At 40.5% G+C, this 26635-nt stretch overlaps 1 protein-coding gene and 1 long non-coding RNA gene across 2 annotated transcripts in view; one reads left to right on the top strand and one right to left on the bottom strand.

Moving 5' to 3' along the window:
• Positions 1 to 25807, bottom strand: part of cdh5 (cadherin 5) — a 54039-nt gene extending 28232 nt beyond the window's left edge. The window contains exons 1-6 of the mRNA XM_008429111.3: positions 24908 to 25807; positions 3274 to 3513; positions 2784 to 3057; positions 881 to 1003; positions 578 to 745; positions 66 to 247 (exon numbers count right to left, since the gene is read on the bottom strand). Coding sequence (XP_008427333.2) covers positions 66 to 247; positions 578 to 745; positions 881 to 1003; positions 2784 to 3057; positions 3274 to 3510 — 984 coding nt within the window. The 5' untranslated portion in view covers positions 3511 to 3513; positions 24908 to 25807. The remainder of the gene's footprint in view (positions 1 to 65; positions 248 to 577; positions 746 to 880; positions 1004 to 2783; positions 3058 to 3273; positions 3514 to 24907) is intronic.
• On the top strand, positions 13722 to 16514 carry LOC103476641 (uncharacterized). The gene is made up of 3 exons (XR_001777348.2): positions 13722 to 15961; positions 16069 to 16162; positions 16249 to 16514. It is a non-coding gene; the product is annotated as an uncharacterized LOC103476641 (long non-coding RNA).
• Positions 25808 to 26635: the final 828 nt, after the last annotated feature.

Raw genomic sequence — 26635 nt, forward strand, 5'->3', positions numbered from 1 at the left:
GTGAATTAAAAACAAGACTGCTTTGAGACATTATCTCATCAGTTTCTCCCCTCCAAGCCTCCTACCTGTTTGAGCACCAGTATACAGTTGTTATCCTTACTGGGTTTGGTGCTGAATACATTCCCATTGCCACTTGGAATAGAAAAGATGGGCTGCTTGTTCTCATCCTCGTCTAAGTCTATTAACTCCAGGATGCCAATCTTCTCATTAACTTTAAGGTTTTCTGGGACACTTATTTCATATTTTCCTTATGACAGAAAGCAAACACAAAAATAACACATTATATAAATATATATACAAACATGTATAAATAGATATAGACATTATTTATGTAGATATGGGAAGAGTTGCATGTATTGGTTCTGTGACTTTCTTAAAGCAAAAAAATATAAATAAAAAATAAATATATACATACATATATACATGGTTATATATATATAAATATATACATACATATATACATGGTTATATATATATATATATATATATATATATATATATATATATATATATATATATATATATATATATATATATATATATATGTTTGCTAAAGAGTTAGATGACTGTTGCTTACTTTTGGTAAAAGACGCTATATTGTCATTGGCGTCAGTGATGGTGATGGCTACTGAGGTGGTGGCAATGCAGCCAGACTCCCTTCCTTTCATGTCCTGAGCCCGGACCACCACCACGTATTGACTCTTTGTCTCCCGGTCCAGGCTACTTACCTTAGTGGTGATCACACCTGCCAAGACACAGACGAGGTGTTATCTTTGATCTCAGCTCTGACTCATGTTCAAGCACAAATAGTCTTATAGCTGTTCAAAAAAAATAAAAAATTTAGCATGGAGAAAATGTTATAGTGCTGCAGGGTGCCTACCTGTTTCATAGTTGATTTCAAATAAACCAGAGGTCCGGCCATTGAGCAGAGTGTACCTGACTTGTCCGTTGTCTGTGTTTGGGTCGTCTGCGTCGGTCGCCTTCACTTGAACTACGGTATCCTCTAGAGGAGAGGAAGTATAGTGATTTATACAATAGTGCAGCAGATAAATGAATAATTAATCAAAATCTTTCACATGCAGATAGATACAAGAACCTAACTCGGTCCAGTTTTTTAGGGGCTCCAAAAAAAAGACAGCCACTGAAAAATTCAAGATGGCCGCCCTGGTCATTAAAGAAAATTAATTTTTGTTCTAAATTTTCAAAATATTTATCAAAAATGAATATTTTCAGTTTTATATCATACATAGTTTAAATATTACATTTACTGACCAGGAAAATTTGTTTTTGCACTAACATTGGAAATGAAATTAATGTGTTTGTGGTCAAACCATAGCCTACATATGTTGAACCATAGAAATCATAAGCTTTTCCTCAATTTTGTTTCCTTTCCTGGTTTCCATGGTTGTAGTGGAGAATATATGTTTGCACTAAAATTGGCAGTAGTCATTGCCAGTGGTGGGCACAGCAAACCAAAAAGTTACATTTATTAACCACTAATTCACTAGACTATAATCTCAACTCTGCTCATGCTAAATACATATACTAAATTAACAGAAAGTAATAATAAACTCCTAAACACATAAAAAAAATTAAGAAACTTAGCTAAACTGCTAAATGCATTTTAAAAATAGCAAAAACCAACGCTCAACTGCTACACATAAAAAGCTAGCATAAGCTAACACTAAACACAAAAACACTGGTGGAAGCTAACTAAACTGCAAAACAGATTTTAAAAATTAACAGAAGATGACACTAACCATTAAGAAGTCTGCAAAATCAATGTGGGACAACTCAGTGTTACAATCTTTACCTCCTTCCAGTTGACAACACTTTTGTTACTCTCATCTGCAAAGTCCTCAGATTCAGTTTTGGTGTCTGATTTAGTAGTAAAATATTATTAATTTAAGGTTGCATAAATAGGATGAAGTTATTAAAATTGGTGACATTATATGGCAATAATTGGTGTAAAAGGCTCAAAAACGGCAGCCATGTTGAAAATGGCTGACATGCTGAAATATGGCTAATGGGACATATGGAAAACATACAGCTCAGAGGTGAGCATATCCACACATGAACAATTTTACAGTAATATGCTGCACTATAACTGACAGCAATCACTTTAATATCTTCAAATATTGTATTTGTATACAGCTCCCTTAATTTTAATACTTGGCATTAAAAGCTATTGCAGCTCAAAGCCATCAGAAATTACCCGCGAGCCCCTCAGCTACCATGGACTGAACCACAAGCAGAATAGAGACTGATGTAAAAACACAGCTGCAATGGAATTGTTAAAACAAAGCAAATTCATTGAATAGAATGGCCCAGTCAAAGTCTAGATCAAAATCCAAACCAAAATGTATAGCAGGATGCTATCCAATCTTTTAAGACTTGCAGTTGCAATTGTAGCAAAGTTAGTCGAACTGATCAGAATGCCAATGTGCATTCTGATCAGTTCAGAGGGATGCGTCTACATTTATATTTAGCCATAAATAAAAAAATACAATTCCTGAGATGCTTTCCTTAAACGTTGCAATCAAGGACTATCTTATATTGAACTATCAAGTAAAATCCCCAAAAATTTATCAAATAAAGGATGTTATTTTTTAGGCTCTGACATGGGAAACACAGGTTTTCTGTTTTTCTTTTTTTTGGCTGTATGAACTAAGTGAAGAATATTAATTCAATCATACTACTCTCTATTCAAGATCTGTAAACCAAATACATTATGGATCAAAGTGATTCATTTCTGTACTTCCTCTGCTTGTGGTCCAACATACTTGTTCTCTCCATGATGGATCCTTTGTACTCTTCTTGAAAAACTGGGCAGTTGTCATTGATATCTGTCACTTCAATATCAAATTCCCCAGCGTCCTCTATCAACAGGCCGTTTCCATCGTACATCCTGGCCGTCAGATGATACCAGGCCTTCTTCTCTCTGTCCAGACGCTCCTTGACATACAGGTTTCCTTTGTTGTCCACAATGAAGGTTTGGTTCACTCCTTCACCTTCTATTGTAAACGTCCTCACTGCCACTTTTTGGTCTGACCGAAGCTATAAAAGAACAAGAACAATACGACATTCATAACACATACCAAGATATTCTATATATTTATTAAAAAACTAGAACTCAATGCCCTAGATTGTTGTATGGCATAAGACAAAACAAAAACACAAATGTATCTGCTTTAAGTAAGAAAACAGTGCACATAAACAAAAATATAGTCCCAAAAGTCATAAAATCCTAGATTATAGAGTTACAAACCATACCTGTTTTATCTTGTAAGGGGTGGGTGCCTCTCTTTCTTCTGTCACAGAAATGGAATTCCACACCCAAGCCCTCTTCTGCCTGACCAGCACCGGATGGGACTCTTTCTTTACAATGTCAACTGAGTCTCGTCTTTCTGGTACCACCCCAGAAAGACCAGCGTCTGGAGCAACAATGACATAGAATTGGAGCGCCAAAGTGAGAAGGAGTCCTGCTGTCTGCACCTGGAGCCACGCCATTGTCTAAAAACACATCGAGACAGGGACAAGAGCAGGGAGATGAGAGAATGAGGTGATGAAAGGAAAGGATGAGCGAAGAAAGAGGCAAGGCAGTAACGAGGGAAAGAGGGATGAAAATAGAGAAAAAAAGAAGAGTGGAGATCAAATTAAAACCACTTATCAGCTGTGGACAGACCTCTTCACTGTGCCTGGGCGAGAATTAGAGGCAAGACCAAGGACTCTTTGTCCCATTACGATCTATGGCTGAGCTCGAGGTCTAGCTATCATTTAGGTCCAGGGCTCTTAAATCTTTGCAGCTTGGGACTCAAATTAAACATTTAGCCTCTCACCAAGGGAGCTGTACTGAAAGCATTTCACCAGAGTGGTCATTTGGGGATCCATTAAACATAGGCCTGTGACCCAAATTAGGTCCTCACTACAGCCTGACATATTGGCTGCAGTCAGAGAGAGACTGGCATACATGGAGAGATGACATTAAAGAACACTTTGGACGCCTGTTTTAATCAGTCATTGAAATTTTGAGTTTGTGACAACTGTTTTAACACAGCAAAATAATTCAGGGTTTCCTCCAGTGTATTATAAGCCTGGCGGGGCACAGGCTTTACCTGTGCCCCTACCGGGCTAAGCATTGCAATGCTTATTTATTAAAGTTTTTTCTTTTAATGTTTACATTTTTTAAGACTTTATAGTTGGTGTTCAGGTATTAATCTTCCAATCTTTCAATAGCACATAATTATCAAGTGATATTTTCAAATTTCCTGTCAACTTTAGAAAAATTTTAACTGAAAAATAGGACAGGTGGCTGGATGAATGACTGCCCTGGCACCCAATCACCGGGCTTGGCAAGTTTTCTGGGGAAAACTTTGCAATTGATTTGAAAAGTAAGGGATTTGAGACTAATAGTTCCTATTTAAAAGAGGGGTTATTTTGGTATATTGATATGTTCTAATAGTCGTTTGTGTTTTTAGCATAAGATTATTTGGGAGGTTGTGTTATGTCAGATGCACAATCAGCCACAATCTGACTGATTAACTCTGACATCTTACCTGATAAAGGTCTATGTTAAGAATTCAATCTCAAAGCATCACAAGTCTAAAAGAAGCTGAATTTTTATCATGATACTCTGTGATTTATGAAATTTCTGTGTATCATTCAGTTCCACCTTTGTACTCACATGTATAATTAAACTTCATCTAATAAGTTCTTCAAAAATGTCAACCCATTCATCTAATCCAGTGTTTCTCACCCTGGTCCTCACTGTCCCCCTGCTCTGCATGTTTTAGAAGTGTCTCAATTCCAGAACAGCTGATTCAAATGATTGCGTGACCATCAAGTGCTGCAAGAAGCCTCTTAATCACCCCAGATACAATTCAGGTGTGTGACAGAAGGGAAATACCTAGGACATGCAGGACATTTGGGCGGTGAGGACCAGGGTTGAGAAACACTGATCTAATCTCTTCCACTAGTCTGAGATGGTAAGGAGGGAAACTCAACATACTTCTGGACAATGACAGCATCCAGTTAATTCTCGGAAATTTAAATTTTTTTCCAAAAGCCAGGAGTGAAATCTATACATCCAGTGTGTTCTGGGTCTCTTCCCTGTAGGATGTGCCCTATCAATACATGGGAGCAGTGAATAGTTCATGTCTATTGGGATTAACACTGTGGAATCCACAGTTTTTAGCTGTGTCAGGACAGGGTGCATTACTTTTCTCCTGATGTCACCATCTCCCTATATAGATATTTACATGTTTTTATTGGCTTGCTAGTTTTAAGCACTCAAATTGATTGTGTCTCTTTATACCATTAAAACAAAAGGCAGATATGAAACAATGTGATGTAGAAATTGTGATGACATCCAAAGTTCAACAACATTATAGAAAAAAGTTCCTGAATATGTTCAGTCATACCCTGACATATTGAAGAAAAAAACTAACACAGTGGCTCCTAAATTATTATAGCTAAACTTTCAAACATTTTAGACACCTTTGCAAATTCTTGGCATCACCATATTTAAAGGTTTTGTTATAACAGATGTTTTGGTAGACTGTAACACACTCAGAGGATTAGCAACTTTGATTAGCCTGATTTATTCTGATTAAATTATTGAATAATTACATTGAATTAATTTGAGTCCCTTTTGAGTTCATGGATTTTGACTAGTTACAAGCATCTTGCATAATTTTTTTCTGCCTCCAAGCTTTTTAGTTTAATTGAACCTAAATAAATGTATACAAAATACCAGCAGTTGTGAGTGGAGTTGCTTTTTTGCAGTGTGCTTACGTTACCATGTCTGTTTACGTCGTTGTTCTCATGTCTACTGCCCCCACCCCCAACAGCTCTATCTAATAAGGCAGAAATGCCAGGGAAATAATCCTCAAAACACTTTAGCCTTTCTGCCCTGAACTGCAGCTGATTTGTTGGCGCAGCCCAGTGCCATCCCAGTGGACGGATTAGAGCATTTTATTGTCTCGCAGCCATTAGCAGCAGGGAAGGAGAAAGAGAGATTATGGTGAAGGGATTATTCTGGCACAGTTCTCCGTCTAATGGCCTAATCTGGTATTCTGCCGACCTCCCCTCACCTCTTCACACAGCTCTGTAGAATTAAGCACTAACAAAGACTCAACAGTGTTTTGTGGCCTTTGCTTGACTTCCTTCTGTTTACATTTCATGCTGTTTTCTTTGTTTTGGGACTCCATTAACTGAATGGCACTGTATTGTCCTTTGTTGCACTTCACTGCAGACTACAGAATGCAGGAGCTGATTGTGAGCCCTTATGTTTTTATGATTCTATTATAGTTAGATGTTATGTGTAGAACATATACTGAAAGCCAAAGCAAGCCATTTAGGTTTTGAAAGATTTTTTCATGTGTTTTTATTTGGACTTTGCCTGCTTTTCATTAAATCCCCATCCACCTTTTGAACCAGATTGATTAGAAATGATGAAAATTGACAAGCTGATTATGTATGAAGAATATATAAGCAGTATCTAAAAAGTCATGCCCTGAAGAAATCACAATTAAAGAGATTGATTGTAAATGCCCGTTCCATGTTTTATGTCCCGTTTGTAGGTTGTTACCCATGGTACCCAGTAGGGGCGCTGTTCATGTTGAGTTAGTGCCTTTATTTAAACAGTAAAATAAGATGATGTGCTGCTAGCCTGCCGTCAGTCAGCACTTTGGGCTGAAATATCCCAGGGACAAGAGGAAGAAGAGGATATTCTTCATCTTAATGACTCTGGACTGTAGCACACTCTTCAGAACAGGCTAAAGACAGCACAGCACGGACTTTACCGCCATAAACTTTGCAGCCCTTGGACAGCGGAGCGAGGTACATGTTTAGAGCTCTATAAGTTTAAGTTAGCGTTATTATTATGTATTCATGTTTGTCAAACAAACGCACTTAAGCAAAATGTATTTTCTTTTCTTTTAGTTTTCACGATGTATTCGAAGCACGGTGTATTCAGTGCAACAACTTGGTTCAAAAGAAGTCCGTGTTTTCTTGGGTCTGAGGGACTGCTACAGTGAAAACTCGACGCTGAGTGAAAGACGGTCCCATATCTGGCGAGTACAACCCACGTGTCAGTCGAGCAAGGCCTGCGCCAGCCGAGAGAGACTCAACTCCTGTCAAGAATCATTGCCACTTCCTCACGACTCTTCATATTGGACTCTGTCTCGGTTATTCATAAAGGTTCAGGTATTTTACTCAATAAGGACTTTGCTGATAAAAAGACCAAATTACCTGCACAGTAATTAAAAATTTAAAGCCTTAAATGCAGTCGTGGTTTTATTGTCTTAAAGCTACAGTTTGTGTGCATTAAGTAAATGCTATTTCTTAAATTGTATGGGTTACTTATCCTCTAAATAATTTGTGGTATATCAGCAGTATTTACAGTCACATTTGTTATGTGTGGATGCTAAATTGTACACCTATATGGTTTAAATGTCTGATTTGAGTGTTGTTTCCCATATAGTCTTGAAGTTAAAGCAACACTTATTCAAATTTAAGTCCAGACATTACTACAAAGAGCAAACACACGCATTAAAGGAACAAAATGTTGTACCCTGCTGAAGAACCTGACAACTTAGAACAGCAAGAGGTGAGATCCAGCAATCGTGAAAGACGCCTAACCGAAAAGGGCAAAGAAATGCATGAACAGGATGCAAAGAAACATGAACGAGCATTTAACAGAGCATATAATTCTTGGAAAGAGTCGGCTAAAGAAATTAGAACAAAACTGAAGGCCTTCTGCTCACCTGGAGATTTAAACAGTGCCAGTCATGACATAAGGGACAAGCATGCTGCTGTACAACAACATTATTATTCGCCGCAACCAAAACATGACTCCAAACGTAGTAAAAAGAATGGATGCCTGCACTGTGCTTACAACAGACATTTGTGAGATTATTGCTAAACGACAAGAAAATATTGATCAGCCCTTCAATGATCATCTTGAGAAGGAAAGAGTAAGGCTGATACTAAACAAAAATGACTATGGCTCTGTGTTTGGAGATACAAAAACTGAAACATCGTTCCCAGACGGTTCAGTTGCACACTCAAAGACGGATTCTTCAAGCAACCGTGAAGCAGAAGCTGAATTTGCAGCTAAAATGGAACAAGCAAAGGCTGCGCATGAAATACTTGCACAGCAAACTAAAGTCAACCACATGGAGAATGAATGGAAGTTGAAGGAAAATGAAGCACTGGCAAAGTTAAAACAAGAAGAAGTGGAAACGAAGGCAAGGCTTGAGCAGGAAAAAATTTAACTGCAGCATTTAAAGGCAGAAAGTGAAGTAAGAATAGCAGCAGCACGTGTAAGAGCTTTAAGCACTCTATATGATGTTGAAAGCTGTGATCTAGCATCCTGCAACAACTTTGAGAACGCTCTAAATGACTCCGTCAGTGTACCACAGCCCTCCTTAAATCCGTTGGCTCCGTCGTTTAAGCATCACTACACCGGTGCAGAACGAGGAGAACTTAGTTTAGCTGAAGCTCTAGCAAACTCCCTTACCTTAAACCGACTTCCAGTACCTGAGCCAGCTATCTTTAGTGGTGACCCTCTGAAGTTTGTTGACTGGAAAGTATCCTTTATGGCACTAATTGGCAACAAACCCCTACCTGCATGTGAGAAAATATTGTATCTAAAGAGTTATATTGCAGGTGAAGCTCGAAAGGCAGTAGAGGGATATTTTATCGTAACACTGAAGAGGCATACCAGAGCATCTGGAATGTTCTGCAAGAAAGGTATGGCAGCCCATTCATTGTGCAAAGAGCATTTAGAAACAAACTTACAAAATGGCCCAAAATAGCTGCCAACGATCCTTTAGCACTGAGAGAGTTTGCAGACTTTCTTCAGAGCTGCGCAGAGGCTATTCCCCAAGTCAAGGGCCTAGAAATCCTTCATGATTGTGAGGAAAATCACAAGCTTCTCAAAAAACTGCCAGACTGGATAATACAGAGATGGAGTCGTATTGTTGTGGAAGATTTAGACAAACATCAGGAGTACCATAAGTGATTTTGCTCACTTCACACAGTTCTTACAAAAAGAAGCGAAAGTTGCTTGCCACCCTGTCGCCTCACCATTCCTAATAAGTGAAAAAACAGAAGAGAGACACATTAAGAGAGCTAAAGCACTTACTACAACTGTCCAGTCAAAGTCTCCCTTCCCCACAGTGGTCGTTCCTAAACTTAAGCCACCTTGTTTGTTTTGCAAGGACGAACTGCATTGTGTGGCCAAGTGTCCTACATTTGCAGCAAAAACCATTGATGAAAAGAAAGTTTTCATTCGTGAAAATCACCTCTGCTTCGGATGTTTGAGAAAAGGCCATGTGACTAAAGAATGCAAAGTACGTCACTCATGCAGTAAGTGTGGCCGACATCACCCTACCTGTCTCCACAAAGAGGGGTAAAAGAACCCAAAGAAACTAAAACTGAGGACTCCGTTTCTCCAGCTGAAAATGCAAACAGGGAAGTACATAAATTCATGACCCATGTACTTACAAGAAAAACATCTGCAACATCCAGCATAGTACCAGTTTTTGTGTCAGCTACATCAGAGCCACAGAAAGAAATACTCACATCTGCCCTGCTTGACACCTAAAGTGACTCTTCCTTCATTTTAGGAGACCTGGCCTCTGAGCTGAATGTGGATAAGCAACCAGTGCAGTTAAAGCTCAGCACAATGACCTCTGTTGACACAGTTGTGGCAAGTAGACTTGCTAGCAACTTACAGGTGCGTAGCTTTGACTCTGATGCTCATGTCAAAATAAAACAAGCCTACTCTCATGACTTTATCCCAGTTGACAAGTCCCATATTCCCACTAGAGAAACTGCACTTCAGTGGCCACACCTTAAAGACCTAGCCAACCAGTTACAGCCACTTCAAGATTGTGAAGTGGGCTTGTTAATCGGTTATGACTGTCCATCAGCTCTAGCTCCCTTAGAAATTGTCACAGGACAATTAAATGAGCCTTTTGCACAAAGAACCATACTTGGTTGGAGTATCATTGGGTCTGGTAATCCCCACTTAGACAGAGAGGGAAATCAGAGTTATGTGCATCGTGTCAATGTCAAACAAATGCCGACACCCTCAACTGCTGATGTGCTTAAAGTCTTGGAGTCAGACTTCAATGAGAGAAACTATGAGGATAAGTACGTATTCCAGGACGATGTTCGTTTCTTACAACTACTCAGTGACACAATAAAGCAGAGAGAAGATGGACATTATCAGATGCCCCTTCCCTTCAAAGACAGCAAGCCACCAGCCCTTCCCAACAATAAGAGGCTAGCCACAGTTCGACTGCAACACCTAAAGAAAAGGCTAAAAGCTGACAAACAGTATCATGAGCATTACAACGCCTTTATGAAAGACGTTATCAGCAGTGGTGATGCAGAACTAGCCCCTCCTGTGACTGATGATGAGATCGCTTGGTACATCCCACACCACGGGGTGTACCATCCCAAAAAGCCAACAAAGTTAAGAGTCGTCTTTGATTGTTCTGCTAAGTTTCTTGGCGTCTCACTGAACGATACTCTTCTCACAGGTCCTGATATGATTAATTCACTGGTGGGAATTCTCTGTTGTTTCAGAAGGGTGAATGTAGCCATCATCTGCGACATCGAACGAATGTTCCATCAGTTCTTTGTCTGCCCAGAGATGCGTAACTACTTACGATTTCTATGGTGGCCGGATGGACAACTAGATGTAGAGCCCAAAGAGTACAGAATGGCTGTGCATTTGTTTGGTGCTGGATCCTCCCCTGGATGTGCTAATTTTGGCCTTAAGTACCTAGCACAACAGCACAAATCCGACTACACAAAGGCCTCCGACTTTGTCGAAAGAAGTTTTTATGTAGACGATGGGTTGACAAGTGTCCCATCAGTCAAAGAGGCTCAAGAGCTCATAAACGAAACACAAGCCCTGTGCAAACTTGGAGGTTTACGTCTGCACAAGTTTAATTCCAACCAAAGTGATGCTCTCTCTCATCTACCACCCTCAGAAAGAGCCAATACAACAGAGTCACTCGACCTCAAACCTGATACTACATCTGAAGGCCATGTGCTTGGAATCCAGTGGTCAGTCAAAAATGACACCTTCAACTTCAGTGTAAACACAAAGGACCAGCCTCCTACTCGCCGGAGCCTACTGTCAGTTATCTCATCTTTGCACGACCCCCTGGGGTTTGTAGCTCCATTCACTTTGAGTGGCAAAAGTATCCTACAGGAGCTCTGCCGTAGAGGTACCAAATGGGATGATCCCATTCCCGACAATCTGCGCTCACGGTGGGAGGACTGGAAAAATGGTTTGGGAAAACTGAAATCAGTCGTAGTACCCAGATGTTACCATCCACCTGAACTAAAGGACATTGCTAAAGTGGAACTGCATCACTTTTCCGACGCCAGTAACACAGGCTATGGAGCATGTTCCTACATTAGGTTCATAAGTGATGGCAGCAAAGTGCACTGTAGTCTGGTTATAGCTAAAGCTAGAGTCGCACCTACCAAAGTTATAAGCATACCACGACTCGAACTGTCAGCTGCAGTCACTTCAGCAAAGATGAGCGTTATGCTAAGATCAGAGCTTGAGATTAATGTTGATGAGGAGTTCTTTTGGACTGACTCCCAAGTAGTCTTGGCATATATCAACAACGAGGCACGAAGATTTCACATCTTTGTCCCAAATTGTGTCCAGTTGATTAGGGAAACTACAGATCCCAAACAGTGGCACTACACTGACACAGCTCAGAATCCAGCGGACCATGCCTCTAGGGGCCTTGGTGCATCAGAGGTTATGACAACCTGCTGGTTGTCTGGCCCAAAGTTTCTGTGGGAACAAGAGATTTCCTACTCAGCTGCCCCCTCAGCTGAACTGTTGGTAGGTGATCCAGAGGTTAAAGCAGTCAAAACCTTTACAACTCAAGCAAGTGAACAAGACACTATCCTCAGATGCTTCAACAGGCTCTCTAGCTGGTCAATGCTCCTTAAAGTAGTGGGAAGAATAAAAAGACTGAGACCAAACAAAACCCAATATGGCAGTGTCATAACAGCGGATGAATGCAAGGGAGCAGCTGACATAATAATAAAACTCCTCCAGCAGCAATCCTTCTTTCAAGAACTGAGAGCATTGAAAGTAAATGATAGTCTTCCAAGTTCAAGTCCTCTCTTTCAACTAGATCCCGTTGTAGATCAGGGACTTCTCCGGGTTGGAGGAAGACTAAAAAAGTCAACACTCTGCCAAGGTTTGAAACATCCTATTATTCTCCCAAAGGACCATCACATTACAAACCTGATCATGTCTCACTTTCATTCAAAGATTTGTCATCAAGGCCGAAGCCAGACGCTCATGGAGATCAGAGCAAATGGGTTTTGGGTGATTGGTGGGAGCAAAGAAGTTGCAAAGCTAATAAGCAGATGTGTTCAATGTCGAAAACTTCGGCGGCCTCCTGAAGAACAGCGCATGTCTGAACTACCGAAGGAACGAGTTGAAGTCTCAGATCCTTTCATTTACAGTGGAATGGATTGTTTCGGACCATTCATCACCAAGCAAGGTTGCAAAGAGCAAAAGAGGTACGGACTCCTCTTTACCTGCCTTTCCTCGCGCTCAGTCCACATTGAAATGCTAGAGAACCTATCTACAGACTCTTTCATTAATGGCCTACGATGCTTTATCAGCTTAAGAGGAGCTGTCTGTAAGGTGTACTGCAATCAAGGTACAAATTTCATTGGGGCCAAAAATTAGCTAAAAGAGGCTCTCAAGGAATGTGACAGAAATGCCCTGCAGGCTTTTCTTGCAGATAAACAGTGCGAGTTTGTATTTAATGCCCCATCTGCCAGCCATGCAGGAGGTGTGTGGGAACGACAGATTCGAACCATCCGCAGCGTTCTCAATGCCACCATTGCTCAATCACAAGGCAGGCTGGATGACGCTTCTCTAAGAACACTGTTTTATGAGGCAATGTCTATTTTCAATAGCCGACCACTAAGCATTGATGGAATCAATGACCCTAAATCACCTGAACCTCTAACTCCAAACCATCTCATATTAATGAAATCAAAGGTTGCACTGCCTCCTCCTGGAAAGTTTGTGAAGGAGGACTTGTATGCAAGAAAAAGATGGCGCAGAGTGCAATATCCAACGGAACAGTTTTGGAGTAGGTGGAAAGTGGAGTACCTTCTGAACATATCCACAAGACAAAAATGGCACCTGCCTCGTCGCAATCTTGAGGTCAATGACATCGTCATCATAAAGGAAGACATGCTTCCCAGAAGTCAGTGGCAACTGGGTCGAGTTGTTGAAGCACCACAAGAGGATGATGGCTTGGTGCGCAGAGTGAAGCTTCAAGTTGGTGATTGAAATCCAGCAAAGAAGCAGGGTACAACACACAAACCTCATATTATTGAAAGACCTGTTCAAAAACTTGTGGTTCTTTTAGAAAGTCACTAATTGATGCTTATTAGTCTCACATCAGACATTATGTCGCTGAAGGTTAATGAGTGACGTTAACTGTATTTTTGTTTGTTCGCTTCATTAACGTCCATTTGTCATGCTTAAAATCATGCATGAATCGTTGATAAGCTCTCATCATACATGATTTGGTGGGAGTGTAAATGCCCGTTCCATGTTTTATGTCCTGTTTGTAGGTTGTTACCCATGGTACCCAGTAGGGGCGCTGTAGTTTGGTTCATGTTGAGTTAGTGCCTTTATTTAAACAGTAAAATAAGATGAAGTGTTGCTAGCCTCCTGTCAGTCAGCACTTTGGGCTGAAATATCCCAGGGACAAGAGGAAGAAGAGGATATTCTTCATCTTAATGACTGGACTGTAGCACGCTCTTCAGAACAGGCTAAAGACAGCACAGCACGGACTTTACCGCCATAAACTTTGTAGCCCTTGGACAGCGGAACGAGGTTTAGAGCTCTATAAGTTTAAGTTAGCGTTATTATTATGTATTTATGTTTGTCAAACAAAAGCACTTAAGCAAAATGTATTTTCTTTTCTTTTAGTTTTCACGGTGTATTCGAAGCACGGTGTATTCAGTGCAACAACTTGGTTCGAAAGAAGTAAATATAATTCTACTGCACCCGTCAAAGCTCTCTGTGTTTTCTTGGGTTTGAGGGACTGCTACATTGATCATCCCTCACTTCATCTTCTCCTCTGCGACTAGTTTTCTGCCTATAATTCAGAAGCAATGGACCTGAAGATGCTTTTTTGTCAAACTGTGTTATGTTTCACCCGCTTCGAATGTTATCATCCCATAGAATGGCCATTATCAGTGGTTATCAGCCCCATTGAATGGCCTCAGTTGGTCCCTGCTCTGCCTGCTAGCAGGCTCAGTAGATTATCAACCATTCGTATCGGTGATCACAGCAGCTTGTCGCCGATAGAATCTTTTTTTTTTTTTAGCTTTTTTAAAAAGCCTTTATTTACAATTTATGTGCTAGTTTGAACAGGATATTAAGAATATTTACTACAAATACATGTCAGACGCATCGGTCATAATTCGGTATTTAAAAATAACTTAGTAAAGTATAAAACTGGAGGGTTTTTGTCACTTGATTTAAAAACCTTTTTTTAATTTACCAACTATTTTTGAGTATGATATCAATGATTTACTCCAAATAAATGTAAGAAAAAATTAAGATGTATTTTCTTTTGTGATTGCATGCCAAACTGTTCTGTAAACGTTTTAATATTTTTGATTGAAATAATAAAAATAAGGACGGATCCCGCAAAAATCCAAGAAGAATAAGCTGACGTCATCATATGCGACACTTACACTCCGGTGAGTAAAAATCTGCACCTGTCAAAATGTTTTTGTACTCTAAAGCCAAAAATAACTCCAAAGTGTCACGTTATAAAGTTACTGATGGTAGTTTTAGGACTTCATGGCGGTAGGACTGTGATGCGAATGGTTGAAGACACGTTTGTAACATTTTTTTCGCCGGAAAATATGCGGTGGAAGCTAGCTAAATTAGCCTCTAGGAGGCTAATTGTACCTGTACACTGTACCTGTTCTTAATACGTTTAATTAGCCATGATAGAGTCACATCATAGTTTTCATATTCATGCTTGTTGTTGCCACTTTGTAAAATTGGAGGGTTGCTAAAAACATCAGTGCCCCTAGGCCAGGGGTGGGCAACTCCAGGCCTCGAGGGTCGGTCTCCTGCAACTTTTAGATGTGTCTCTACTTCAACACACCTGCGTCAAATAATAAGGTCGTTAGCAGGACTCTAGAACCTGCCTGCACTGAGGAGGTGATTCAGCTATTGGATCCAGGTGTGTTCTACCAGGGAGACATCTAAGAGTTGCAGGACACTGGCCCTCGAGGACCAGGATTGCCCACCCCTGCCCTAGGCTGTGATGATCTTTAAAGTTTTGTTTATGAACCCTGTTTGAATACACTGATTGCATCTAGGTCATTTACTTGAATTAAAAACGAACTTGCATCAGTACAAGCACATTTATTTCCTCCTGTCTATGGTATTTATTGTTGTTACAAGCCAGATGAAGATAAGTAAAGAGCTGAGAACCTGATCTTTGAACAGACAGAGACCATAGGTCAGGAGCAGCCTAGGATGCTTACTGAGGAGCATCCAATGATGACACCAGAGAACCAGGAAGATACAGTGATAGTGCTTGATCTGGTTCCTGTTTCTTCTACTGTTGTCCCTTCCTCTCAGTCTTTTCAGAAGAAGAAAAGACCCAGAAGCATCTCTCCAGCTGCTTCTCCTCCCAGTCTGTCATCTGTCTCCCCCCCAAAGATCAGCCACATCTGCATTCATGTCATCTGCTGACCATCCCATCTCCTTAAGTCATGGTGGCCGATAAGAAGAGAAAGCATAAGTTAAAATGTTAAGGAAGGATCCCTTCAAGTGTCAAGTTTGTACCCCAGATGTGCTTTCAGTTTCTGTAGATGGAAATTGCAAGTATTACCATTTAAAGAATGCAGCAAGGTATTGTAAAATGTGTACAATATAACAATTCTTTGTATACGTTAGTGATGTTCACTACCTTTGGACTATAACACCTCATGAAGTGTATTTTATTGCTTGTTTTTCAGATTGGAGGAACAGGCTATATTTCAGGACTTTTTCATAGCCATGGATGAAAACGTAGGAAAATTTGTGGACTGTATACACAAATCAACCAAAAATGTAAGACTGCAGATTGTAAATGTATAATAACAGTAACATTTTAGCCTGTAATAACAGCATGCCTGACTGAATTGTATGCATTCTAGATTTTGTGGTGGGCAATGGTCAGCAGCCAGGGTAAGTAAGTAAGTAAGCTTTATTTCTATAGCACTTTTCACAGACCAGGGTCACAAAGTGCTGCACAAAGTGTAAAAAGTAAAACAAGTTAAAAACAACATACAAACAATAAAACACGGAATTACACTAAAAAGCAAGTTTAAAAAAGTGGGTCTTAAGTTGTTTCCTGAAAGTGTCTATACAATGTAGAGATTGAATGGTGCAAGGTAAGTCATTCCATAGGCGGGGCACCACAGCTTTAAAAGATCTGTCTCGACCGAGCTAAGATCCTGTGGGACTTCCAGATCCAGACAGACAGGATGGTAATAGCAAACCAACCGGACATTGTGGTGGTGGATAAAGAACAGAGGAAAGCCGTTGTGGAGGATGTAGCAATACCAAGTGATTACAACATCAGGAAAAAGGAGCACGAGAAACTGGATAAATACCAGGGCCTCAGGGAGGAACTGGAAAAGACCTGGAAGGTGAAGACCACAGTGGTGCCTGTGGTCATCGGGGCCCTCGGGGCAGTCACTCCCAAACTGGAGCAGTGGCTAAAACGGATCCCAGGAACAACATCAGACATCTCAGTCCAGAAATGTGCAGTTCTAGGCACAGCCAAGATACTGCGCAGAACCCTCAAGCTCCCAGGCCTCTGGTAGAGGACCCAAGCTCAGAGGATGTGAGAAACCACTCGTGGAGGGTGAGAAGGGAATTTTATTTTATACTGTATATGTATGTCATGTTTCAGACTTGATCTTCCATAATGTATTCCAGCTTATCCATGTGTATAGATCTCTCTCTCTCTCTCTCTCTCTCTCTGAGTGAATGGCGGAGTGAATGGAGCTGGAGACGGGAGTGTCAGCGTGAGTGGATTTTCGAGTCTTTTTTCAACCTTTTTCTGCAAGGTGTTTCGAACACTTTTTTCTTTATACAGTTATTCGATCTTTAAGTTAGTTTGGTTGTTCCAGACTGGTCCGGTAGCTTGTAGCTACCGGTTTGGTTTGGCGTTTGTTTGGCATCATGCCCGTTGTGGAGGGCGGTGCCGATTTTGAAAAGTTGACACGCCGTCATGCTGTCAAACTCATACCAACAGTGAATTGTTCAGTAGAGGAGGCAGCTTTAGCTGTTGGAGGAGCGGTAGGTTGCGATAGTGTGAAATCTGCTTCCCGTATGAATGGAGCGATTGTGATCTTTCTTGATAGTACATCTAAAGTGAATGAGTTGGTTGAAAGGGGCGTCGTCATTCAGGACACTTTCACGCCGGTTCTCCCGCTGGTTAGTCCAGCTAAAAAGATCATCATCTCAAATGCACCCCCGTTTATTAAAAACGATCTCCTTGTTAAGGAGTTGTCACGGTATGGACAGCTAGTTTCACCCATAAAGATGGTTTCTTTAGGTTGTAAATCTGTGCTTCTTAAGCATGTCGTGTGTCACAGAAGGCAGGTATTTATGATCCTTAAGGAAACAGCTAATGACCTTAATCTGTCCTTTACTTTTAAAGTAGATGGTTTTAATTATATGGTTTTTGCCTCTTCAGAGACCATGAAATGTTTTGGTTGTGGTGCAGAAGGTCATATCATTCGATCGTGCCCAGACAAACTCAAGAAAACACAGTTGGTGAGGGTTGGTGATGGTGGCGGTTCCGCTGAAGCGGGCCGCGGTGCCGCCGAAGCGGACCGCGGTGCCGCCGCGGAAGCGGACCGCGGTGCCGCCGGGGCGGCCTGGGGCGCCGCCGGGCTGGGCCCCACGGCCGCTGGTGGTCTCACGGTAGTCGGTGCGGATCTTGATGCTACTGGAGCCGGGGATCTTGGTGACCCTTCTGTTGTAACTGTAGAGGAACAGCCTGAGGTGCGATCCTCTGTACGTTGTGATCGCTTTAATGAGTTTGATACCACTGATGGTGAGATGATACATGATCAATCTATCAATAGTTTTGATGCAGTTTCAGAGGAGAAAAGATCTGGTGAAATTCTGTGTGAAAACCTTTGTGAAGATGAAAGCATGCTTGATGACGATTTGTTGAAATTGTCTCAGAAAAGGAAAAGTTCTGAACCTGCTAACAGCAGCACTAAAGCTCTCAGACCTAAGAGAACAAACAAAGCAGAAGAGAGCATTCTAGAGTCTGATAGTAGCTTTTCTTTGAGCCAAGATCAGCAGAATCTGTATCCTCCTGCTGAAATTAAGAAATTTTTGCAAAGAACTAAATGACTCAGGATCAAAGTAGAAGAATACTTTCCAGATTTAAAATTGTTTGTTGAATCCTCTCGCGTTTTAACAAAGAAAACTGGACATTTTGTTGATGACGTGTTAACGGATCAGGAAATATATCGCTTAAAGAAACTGATTTTGAAAGTCAGAGCCCAAGCACTCACTGCTGATGAAGATGAGGACATTTAGAGAAATATTTTACATGTCTCTGTGTCTTTTCTTTTGTTTCCTCATTTCAATGTGTGACTTTAAAATAGGCACATTAAATCTAAATGGTGCCAGAAATGAAGAAAAGAGGGCTGAGTTTTTTAGACTTATGGCTCTAAAGAACATTGATATAATGTTGATTCAAGAGACACACAGCACTGCTGATAATGAGAGCGATTGGAAGAAGGAATGTGGAGGGGAGGTCTTTTTTAGCCACAAGTCCAGTTGTTGTGGTGGTGTGGGGATTGTGTTTTCTAAGAATTTTTTGCCTGTTTCTTGTGAAGCAGAAGAATTAATTGAAGGCCACTTATTAAAAGTTAAAGCCAAATATGAAAATGTGAATATAGTTTTTCTTAATGTGTATGCGCCAACTAAAGAGGTTGATAGAATGGTTTTATTGAATACTTTAGGTGACATTGTAAGTTACTGTAGTGATCATGATTATTTGTTTTTGTGTGGAGATTTTAATTGCACCGAGTATCCGTTACTTGATAGGAACCACCTAGAACCTCATGCTGAATCCTCTCGGAGGCTCAGGCAGCTGACTGCTGCCTCTGACCTTTCGGATGTGTGGAGAGATTTCAACAGGAATCAGAGACAATATACATGGAGTCATTCTAAAGATAATCTTTTATCCTTGGCAAGATTGGACCGCATATATACTTTTAAACATCATTTGAGTATATTTAAAAATTGTCAAATAATTCCTGTTGGTTTTTCTGATCACTGTCTGGTTTGTTGCTCTGTGTTTATTAAAAATGTCCGTATTCAGAGTGTCTATTGGCATTTTAACACAGCTCTTTTGAATGATACAGCTTTTAAAAAAGCTTTTGAATATTTCTGGGTCAGTCATAAACAATCTAAATCAGATTTTTCTTGTGTCCAACAGTGGTGGGATTATGGTAAATGTCAAATCAAGCAGTTGTGTCAACAGTTCACTCGCAATGTCACTAGAGACATAACCAGATCTATGAGGGACTTGGAGACTCAGATAGTAGAGCTGCAGGGTTTGGCAGCCTCTACAGGAAATCGAGGGTTTTTAACTTCCCTCAAAGATAAAAAGGCCGTTCTGGCCAACCTGTTGGGCACAGCAGCCAAAGGAGCCTTGGTCAGATCACGTTTCCTGAATGTATCGGAGATGGATGCCCCGTCTCACTTTTTCTTTGGACTAGAAAAAAAGAATGGACAAAGGAAGATTATTCACTCCTTAAAGACTGATTGTGGTTCTACTATCTCAGGTTCTTCTTACTTACAGCATCAACCATTTGACAATTTTCAGCTGACTTATATCAAGTATATCTTTCATTTAACAACTTTATAAAAAAGTAGGTCAAATGGACCATTTCAAAACTTTTATCACATTTGAAAAACGTAAAATCTGCAGCTGTTTTCTTCCAGTTACTTCTCAGAGGTCTTTTCCCTGCATGAGCATTTTTAAATACAGCACTTCCTTCTGTTTCAAGAGTCGGTGTCCGTTCTATTATCGGCACTAGGAAGTGTAAACACTGTACCTTCTGGGAAATACCACTGGTCTGGTCATATGTGAGCTAACACGCCCTTCCTGCATTCAGAGCTCACGGACTATCGCTTCACACTGGCTTTCGCCACATGTCGTGTGGTATAGACTTTTTCCACCACTTTGATCTTTTGAGGTTTTTAATGTGTTTTTTGTCCCAGGTTGGGCACTTCAGAACTCCCATAATTTCCAGCTTTAAACTTGTTGAATATTTCAAATTGAAAGGTGTATTTTCTTGTTCACATCATCTATTTCTGTCTACTCTCAATCATTCCTTTTTCTCACCTCTACCTCTTCACGTTGCTCGTTTAGCACCTTGTTCACACTCTCCGCTGCACCTTGAAAGCAGATTTAGCTGGTCAGTATGAAGGATTAACACACCGCCACTTTCACCTTGACAAACTCTGAATTCCAGCCCATTTTAAAACTTTTACTGCTCATGAAAGTGGGTAAATTCTGTGAAATATACAAGAATTGTAAAAAGAAAATTGTTTAAATTTGACATTTTTAAACTGTGATGTTCAGGCACAAAAAGTTAGTTATTTAAAGAATTTTTAATCAAAGCATCTCTAAGAGGTATGCAGAATAAACAACACCCTAAAATATCTGTAACTATCTGTACGCTGTCTGCGAGCACGATGGTGTGGGAAGAGGCAGACACTGGAGATATAGTTGTCATTCTCAGGGATGCTGTGTGACTGACAGGTCTGACCCAGTTTTCCAGTGGAACCACAGGCTAAACCACAAAAACCAAACAAACTTCACATGGCCTTCAGCAACCGGTGGGATTATGAAGTCTTAACGTTTAACTCGTGCCATCGTTTCTGTTTTAATTATGGCAATATGTTTTGATTGTCACTCTGAAGAAACGTGTAAGAACAACATCCACAATTCCTTTTGTTTATCCTCAACTGGATTAATACTTTTTTGTCTTGATCTTTGAAAAGAGAAATTTATTTATGTTCTGGACTTTATAAATCTTCATAAAGTTAGACTTTGTCCACATTGATGTAGGCCTAGTCACGGAAGCCGCTAGGAATCGTGGGAGCCCTGACAAAAAATTTGTTTTGTCCTCCCGCGCAATTACCGTTACAATTTTTTGAGTCTATATGACCCTTAAAAAGCATCACAATTTTAAAGGCTTGCATCTACCTTGCTTTCTTTGGTTCAATACTGATCATTAGCACAATATTTACTGCTCATGAATTTAACATCCAACAGTCCACATCCAGTATGCAAGTAGGTTGCTTACATTTTTTCTTAGTTTTAGATTACTGAAATGTCTCTCCCCACGAGCAACAGTCAAAAGCAACGTGCAACTACACATAAAGCAATCCAGATTTCTCAAAACTGCTATGTAGTTGCATTTTATTCAAGCTGCAGTACATAACTTTAATAAAAAATATGTTTTCTCCATATTTTTGAAAGCTGTCACGTTGTTGTAGCAGTTTATGAGACAGATAATCTGTGAAAACAATCAATCTCCTCCAACTCCTTTCTGAATTACTATTACTGGTTAAAGTAATGCACGGTTCTGACCGAAAAGAACCAATCAGAACTAGTAGGACACTCTTAGCACTGTCAATTAGCCTCATTCACTCACTGCTAAATGTGCTAATGGTGGAGAAACAACTTATCATGACAAGAAATTGTTTATCTGCCGTCTTTGGTAGCTATGCTAACTAAACTGAGCATTCACAGTTTGAATCTGCACAGCTCTGTGCTATGCTAGCTGCAGCACGGCACAAATCGAGTGGGGGATGAGCAGCATCACATGAGATTGTGATTGACTTCACTAAAACTCCTGCCACTGACTGGTTGTTTCTAGCACTGAAAGAAAGCAGAGAAAATAGAGTTTTCACAGATTACCTTTCATACCATACTGTCACAACATAATGACAGTTTTAACAAATATGTCAAAAAAATATTCAGGGTTTCCCCTACTGTATTAAAGGTCTGGCAGCCCGCCATTCTTTACTAATAATAATAACAATAAAGCGTTCTTTCTTTCTTTCCTCTCTTAAGCCTGATTGCAAGCGTCTCTGTTGCTCTGAGTGCTTCGCTGGCAGAGCAGATTTAAAAGATATGTTTATAGAAGATAAACATATCTTCTGGCTTTAAATGCTTTTATGCATTTAAAGCCAGACCAATTACACCACTGGCACCTCTGTGTTTTATCGCGCGCTGCAGTAGCTGGGTTAAGTTTACCTTAGCGCGGATCCTGCTCGCCTCCTTTCACTCAAACTGGACAAAAGCAACGTGCAACTACTACTACTACACAGTTTGAATCTGCACAGCTCTTTGCTATGCTAGCTGCAGCATGGCACAAATCGAGGGGGTGATGAGCAGCACCACAAGATTGTGATTGACAGCACTAAAACTCTCCTGCCACTGACTGGTTGTTTCTAGGGGGGTGTTCAGGGCAAATATGGATGTGTGTTTTTTGATCTGGGAGTGAGAATATAATAATTAATTGGTTTGTTGCTGTAACTAACCATCAGATCTCAAGCAGTTGTAGTTTCTGAGATGGCCCTGTCCCTTCCTAGACTAAAGTTGATTCTTACCAACTGATGTCATCTACAGAGGGACTTACTGCTGATAAAATGTTAACAGCTTCTAACCTTTTAATAAAACCTTATAAAATCCCAAACTATCCCAGTGAGGACAGTTCTGGACAAAAACATGTAACAATTTTAGTTTATCTGGTAGCAATTTTACCAGATAATCATTTTAAAAAATGATTCCCAACAAAAATGTCAAGCATTTATTTGCAGAGAAAAATACTGGTTTTCTTACCTAACACAAGTATTATATTATAATAATTGTTAAACATAGTACTTAGTTTAGAAATCGCCTTTCACTGTGCTGCTGGGTTCAGCTGATCAAGACCTCGAGATAATGCCTCCTTTGGTCAAATTCAACATACATTCTAATGTAAACATATCTACAATGATCTCAAAAAATCTTAAAAGTTGATGCTTACAAAAAAGACATACTTTCACTTAATGTTTGAGAAAGCATTTTCTTTGAACATCACTGATTTTTTTCCCTGTTCTAATCTCAGCGAAAGACACACACTAACAGACAGACAGATCTAACAATCTGTCTGCCAGCAAGTCACAGCAACACACAAACACAGACACTGCAAGTCAAATCAGGCTAATTAGACTTTCACTCTGTCCTGAAGGATGTCTGCCAACTCCAAAACCGACGCTAATTATGCCATCTCTACTCATCTTTTATTCCTCAAAAATCCATACCCCACAGCTTAAATCAAGTATGTCTAACAGATGTTAGACATCTGCATTAAACAGATGACTAATGCTTAACATCTGTTTAGCATTAAACAAATGTTAAAACATGACCATTCAGTTTAATTTAAAGCTGTTCAAACCCAAAATCCCAAATATGGAACCCTTCAAAATTCTTCTTTTTAACTTTTGCTTTTTTACTTAAAACCTTACCGAGTCTTTCCTGTAGAAAAAGAAAAAATATTGTATTACAGGCCAGAGTTTAGTATGCTATAAAAAAAAAGGGGGGTAAATGCAGGTCAGTCTGAGAATAAACCTTAACTGGGTCTTTCAGCAGTAATCAGTGACTTGAGCTGAGCTAACAGCACCACAGCTGGACAGCTCGTGGTGCTGTCCAGCTGACATATATCTGAATGAATGAACAGCTCTAATCATGAATCTTGGGTATGTGTGCGAGTCGAGTGAGTGCACGCGTGTGTGTGTGTGTTCGTGTGTGTGTGTGAAGTCTCCCAGATGGCAGCCAAAGGATTTTTCCTGATCGTTTGCTCTTCAGGAATTAAACCACCGAGTTTAGTTGGCATCGGCAGCTTTCCATGTAACAACTAAATCAAATCACTTCTGTTGCCCTCTGGAGAAAATCCACCACAGAGGAGTGAAGATTACCACAGACAAAAACAACAGAAAAACAAGGTTGTCTCTGAAACCTGTGCTGAAATCTGTGTTGGAGGCTTTATTTCACCTTCCACACTGCCAAGAAACCACAAAGCTAATAAATTAGGACTCCACTGCATATTAGGGAGGGCTTCATCTGACAAAATGACACCACTCAAAAGACAAGATCATCTCTGACTGTTAAATATTAGATGCGTGTCATCAATACTTCATAGGTGAAGCCAACTTGAGCTTTCAACAGCCGCGACAAATCGGTTTCCTCGCAAAATGTTGGAACTCTTCAAAAGCGAGCAGCTGAGGACCCTCCTTGTGGATTTAGTTAAATTTCTTCCTGCTGTGTCTATAAATCAGCCTGTATCATTTTAATGGGCCTCGGCCGTCCGTCTCCAGGAATGACAGACCACCCTTGGGGACGGCACAATTACTGCATTCAAATCCACACCGAGCTGTCTGAGGCCATTGCCATAACATAGGAGTGACAGGTGCTGACAACCTGTCTGGGAAGGGGTTGTCATTGTGAGCTCCAGTTATTTTGGTGCCTTCTTTGAGACGTTTTTATTCCCCCACTATTCAATAGCATTTCGCCCCGTAGTGAATGAGAAAGTGGCCTGGAGCGTTTTCAAGGGATTCGGGTTACATTTTTTGCTGAAGTACGCCGCTCTTCATTCATTAGTAAAATGTATATTCACAGGCCCATTTGCTGAACAGGGATGCTCTGGTTGGAACACTTCATCATGCCCACAGAAAACTCTTAATTTACCTTCATAATTGAGATAAAAAAAATTAACTCACCTGGTTTGACTCTTGTCTTGGTGAAGCCCAAATCCTCTAAAAATTGCGTACTTGTTCGAAGACGCTGAGAGTCTACTTTAACTCCAGGAAATTCAACAGTTCCTGAGTCCTGCTACTTTTTCTGTCCAGAAAAAAGTGTTTTCATCAAAGTAAGAGATTTCAGCTGAAGTAGCTATTTCCTCCAAAGCCTTTGACTGAATCTTTTCCGGGAATCAGAAAGCCTGTTGAAGTCTCTTCAACAAGTATACAAAAGATGTAATTCCAAGGACACTTCCAAAGTCAGATCCCAGAATATTTAAGAATTAGATTATTGTACAACCTCGGCTTTTGCTAAGACTTTGGGCTTTACAGATACAAGAAAGAAAGTCCAAGTCACTCCAAGTGTGGAGTTTTATCACCAAAATGTCTTTCTCGCCTCCTTTTTGTCCTCAGGTTGTAGAGAGTTTTTTCCCCCCTCAGGTGTGAATCCAGCAGGTTCTCCGTCTCAGTTTTTTCCCTTGCTCGTCTTCTTCTCGCAGACTGCTTTGATGTGGTTTTCTCATCCCAACATCCAAAAACTGTTGAGCCCACAGCTGTTCGACTCCAGTCCCCTCTCGCACAGAGGGGACTGCCCACTTCCTATTTCCTGTTTTTGTGGTAACGGTCTTCTTTGCCGGTGATCTCTGCTACTGCTCCTTTTTTCGTGTCCTGGGAGAAGCAGGACAAAAACTTAGAGAGACTGGCTCCCCTGGTGAGGTACGGGGTTGATAGATAGATGGCAAAAAGAAAGCAGCAGGAAGGCAGAGGGGAAGCGCATGTCAGAACGGCTCAAAGATGCACAACGAAGGCAGAAAAAGCAGCCAGCTCATGCTCGAAAAGCAGATGGAGTGAGGGAGTGTGTGTGTTTGAGGAGGGAGAGGAGAGGGAGTGTAATGGAGAGCAAGGTGAGAGAGGCGCTACTCCCCTCATTCCATCTCAGAAAAACAGAGAAGAAAGGTGGTGGGGATTTATGATTCATGTGTGTGAGATAAGGATTAAGTTAAACAGGTTATTGGGGATAATCCTCAGAGATTTCCCCACATCTGACTAGTAAATATTCCAGGGGGCTGACTTTGAGATAAGAGTGTGTGTGAGTGTATCTGACAAAGTGATCTGGTCTAAGCCTTGAAATGAGATAAGATGAGCAGGACTTTTGCCACACACACAAGGAGATAAACACTTTCCACCCCACCCTAACTCCCCTTTTGCCATCTTTGGGGTGGCTGGGTTTGTCAGTAATTTAGCAAATTGGAATGTGTGTTTTCATATGAAATTCTCCCCTGGCAACAACAGTCCAGTCTTTTCCCCCTCCCTTCTCCCTCCATTGTCTTTCCCATGTTTGCTTTTATTGTTTGCACTTTCAGTTCTGTTTCTACATCTCCAATTCTAACAATATGTTCTTAACATCTGGGAGTAGTTGTGCCTCATGACATTCATCAAAGATTTATTTTGACTCTGTATATGCAATTGTTCTCACAGCTTTCCGATTGAGGCTGTTCCAATTCATAGTCAGCTCCAAATGTCGACACAGTGTTTGGCATTTTTACACAGGCTTACACTCTTAATACTCCAATATCAAAAACGTCTTGCATCAGAGACAAAAGATGAGGATTAACATGTGTATCCAAGTAAGTGTCATGAATTAAATAGTAGTAGTTGGTGGTGAGGATGAGACCTGGTCAGACACAGGTTAAGTGCAAAAATTATGGT

Source organism: Poecilia reticulata, chromosome 15, assembly GCF_904066995.2.
Source record: "Poecilia reticulata chromosome 15, P_reticulata-male-v2, whole genome shotgun sequence".
Taxonomy (NCBI): domain Eukaryota; kingdom Metazoa; phylum Chordata; class Actinopteri; order Cyprinodontiformes; family Poeciliidae; genus Poecilia; species Poecilia reticulata.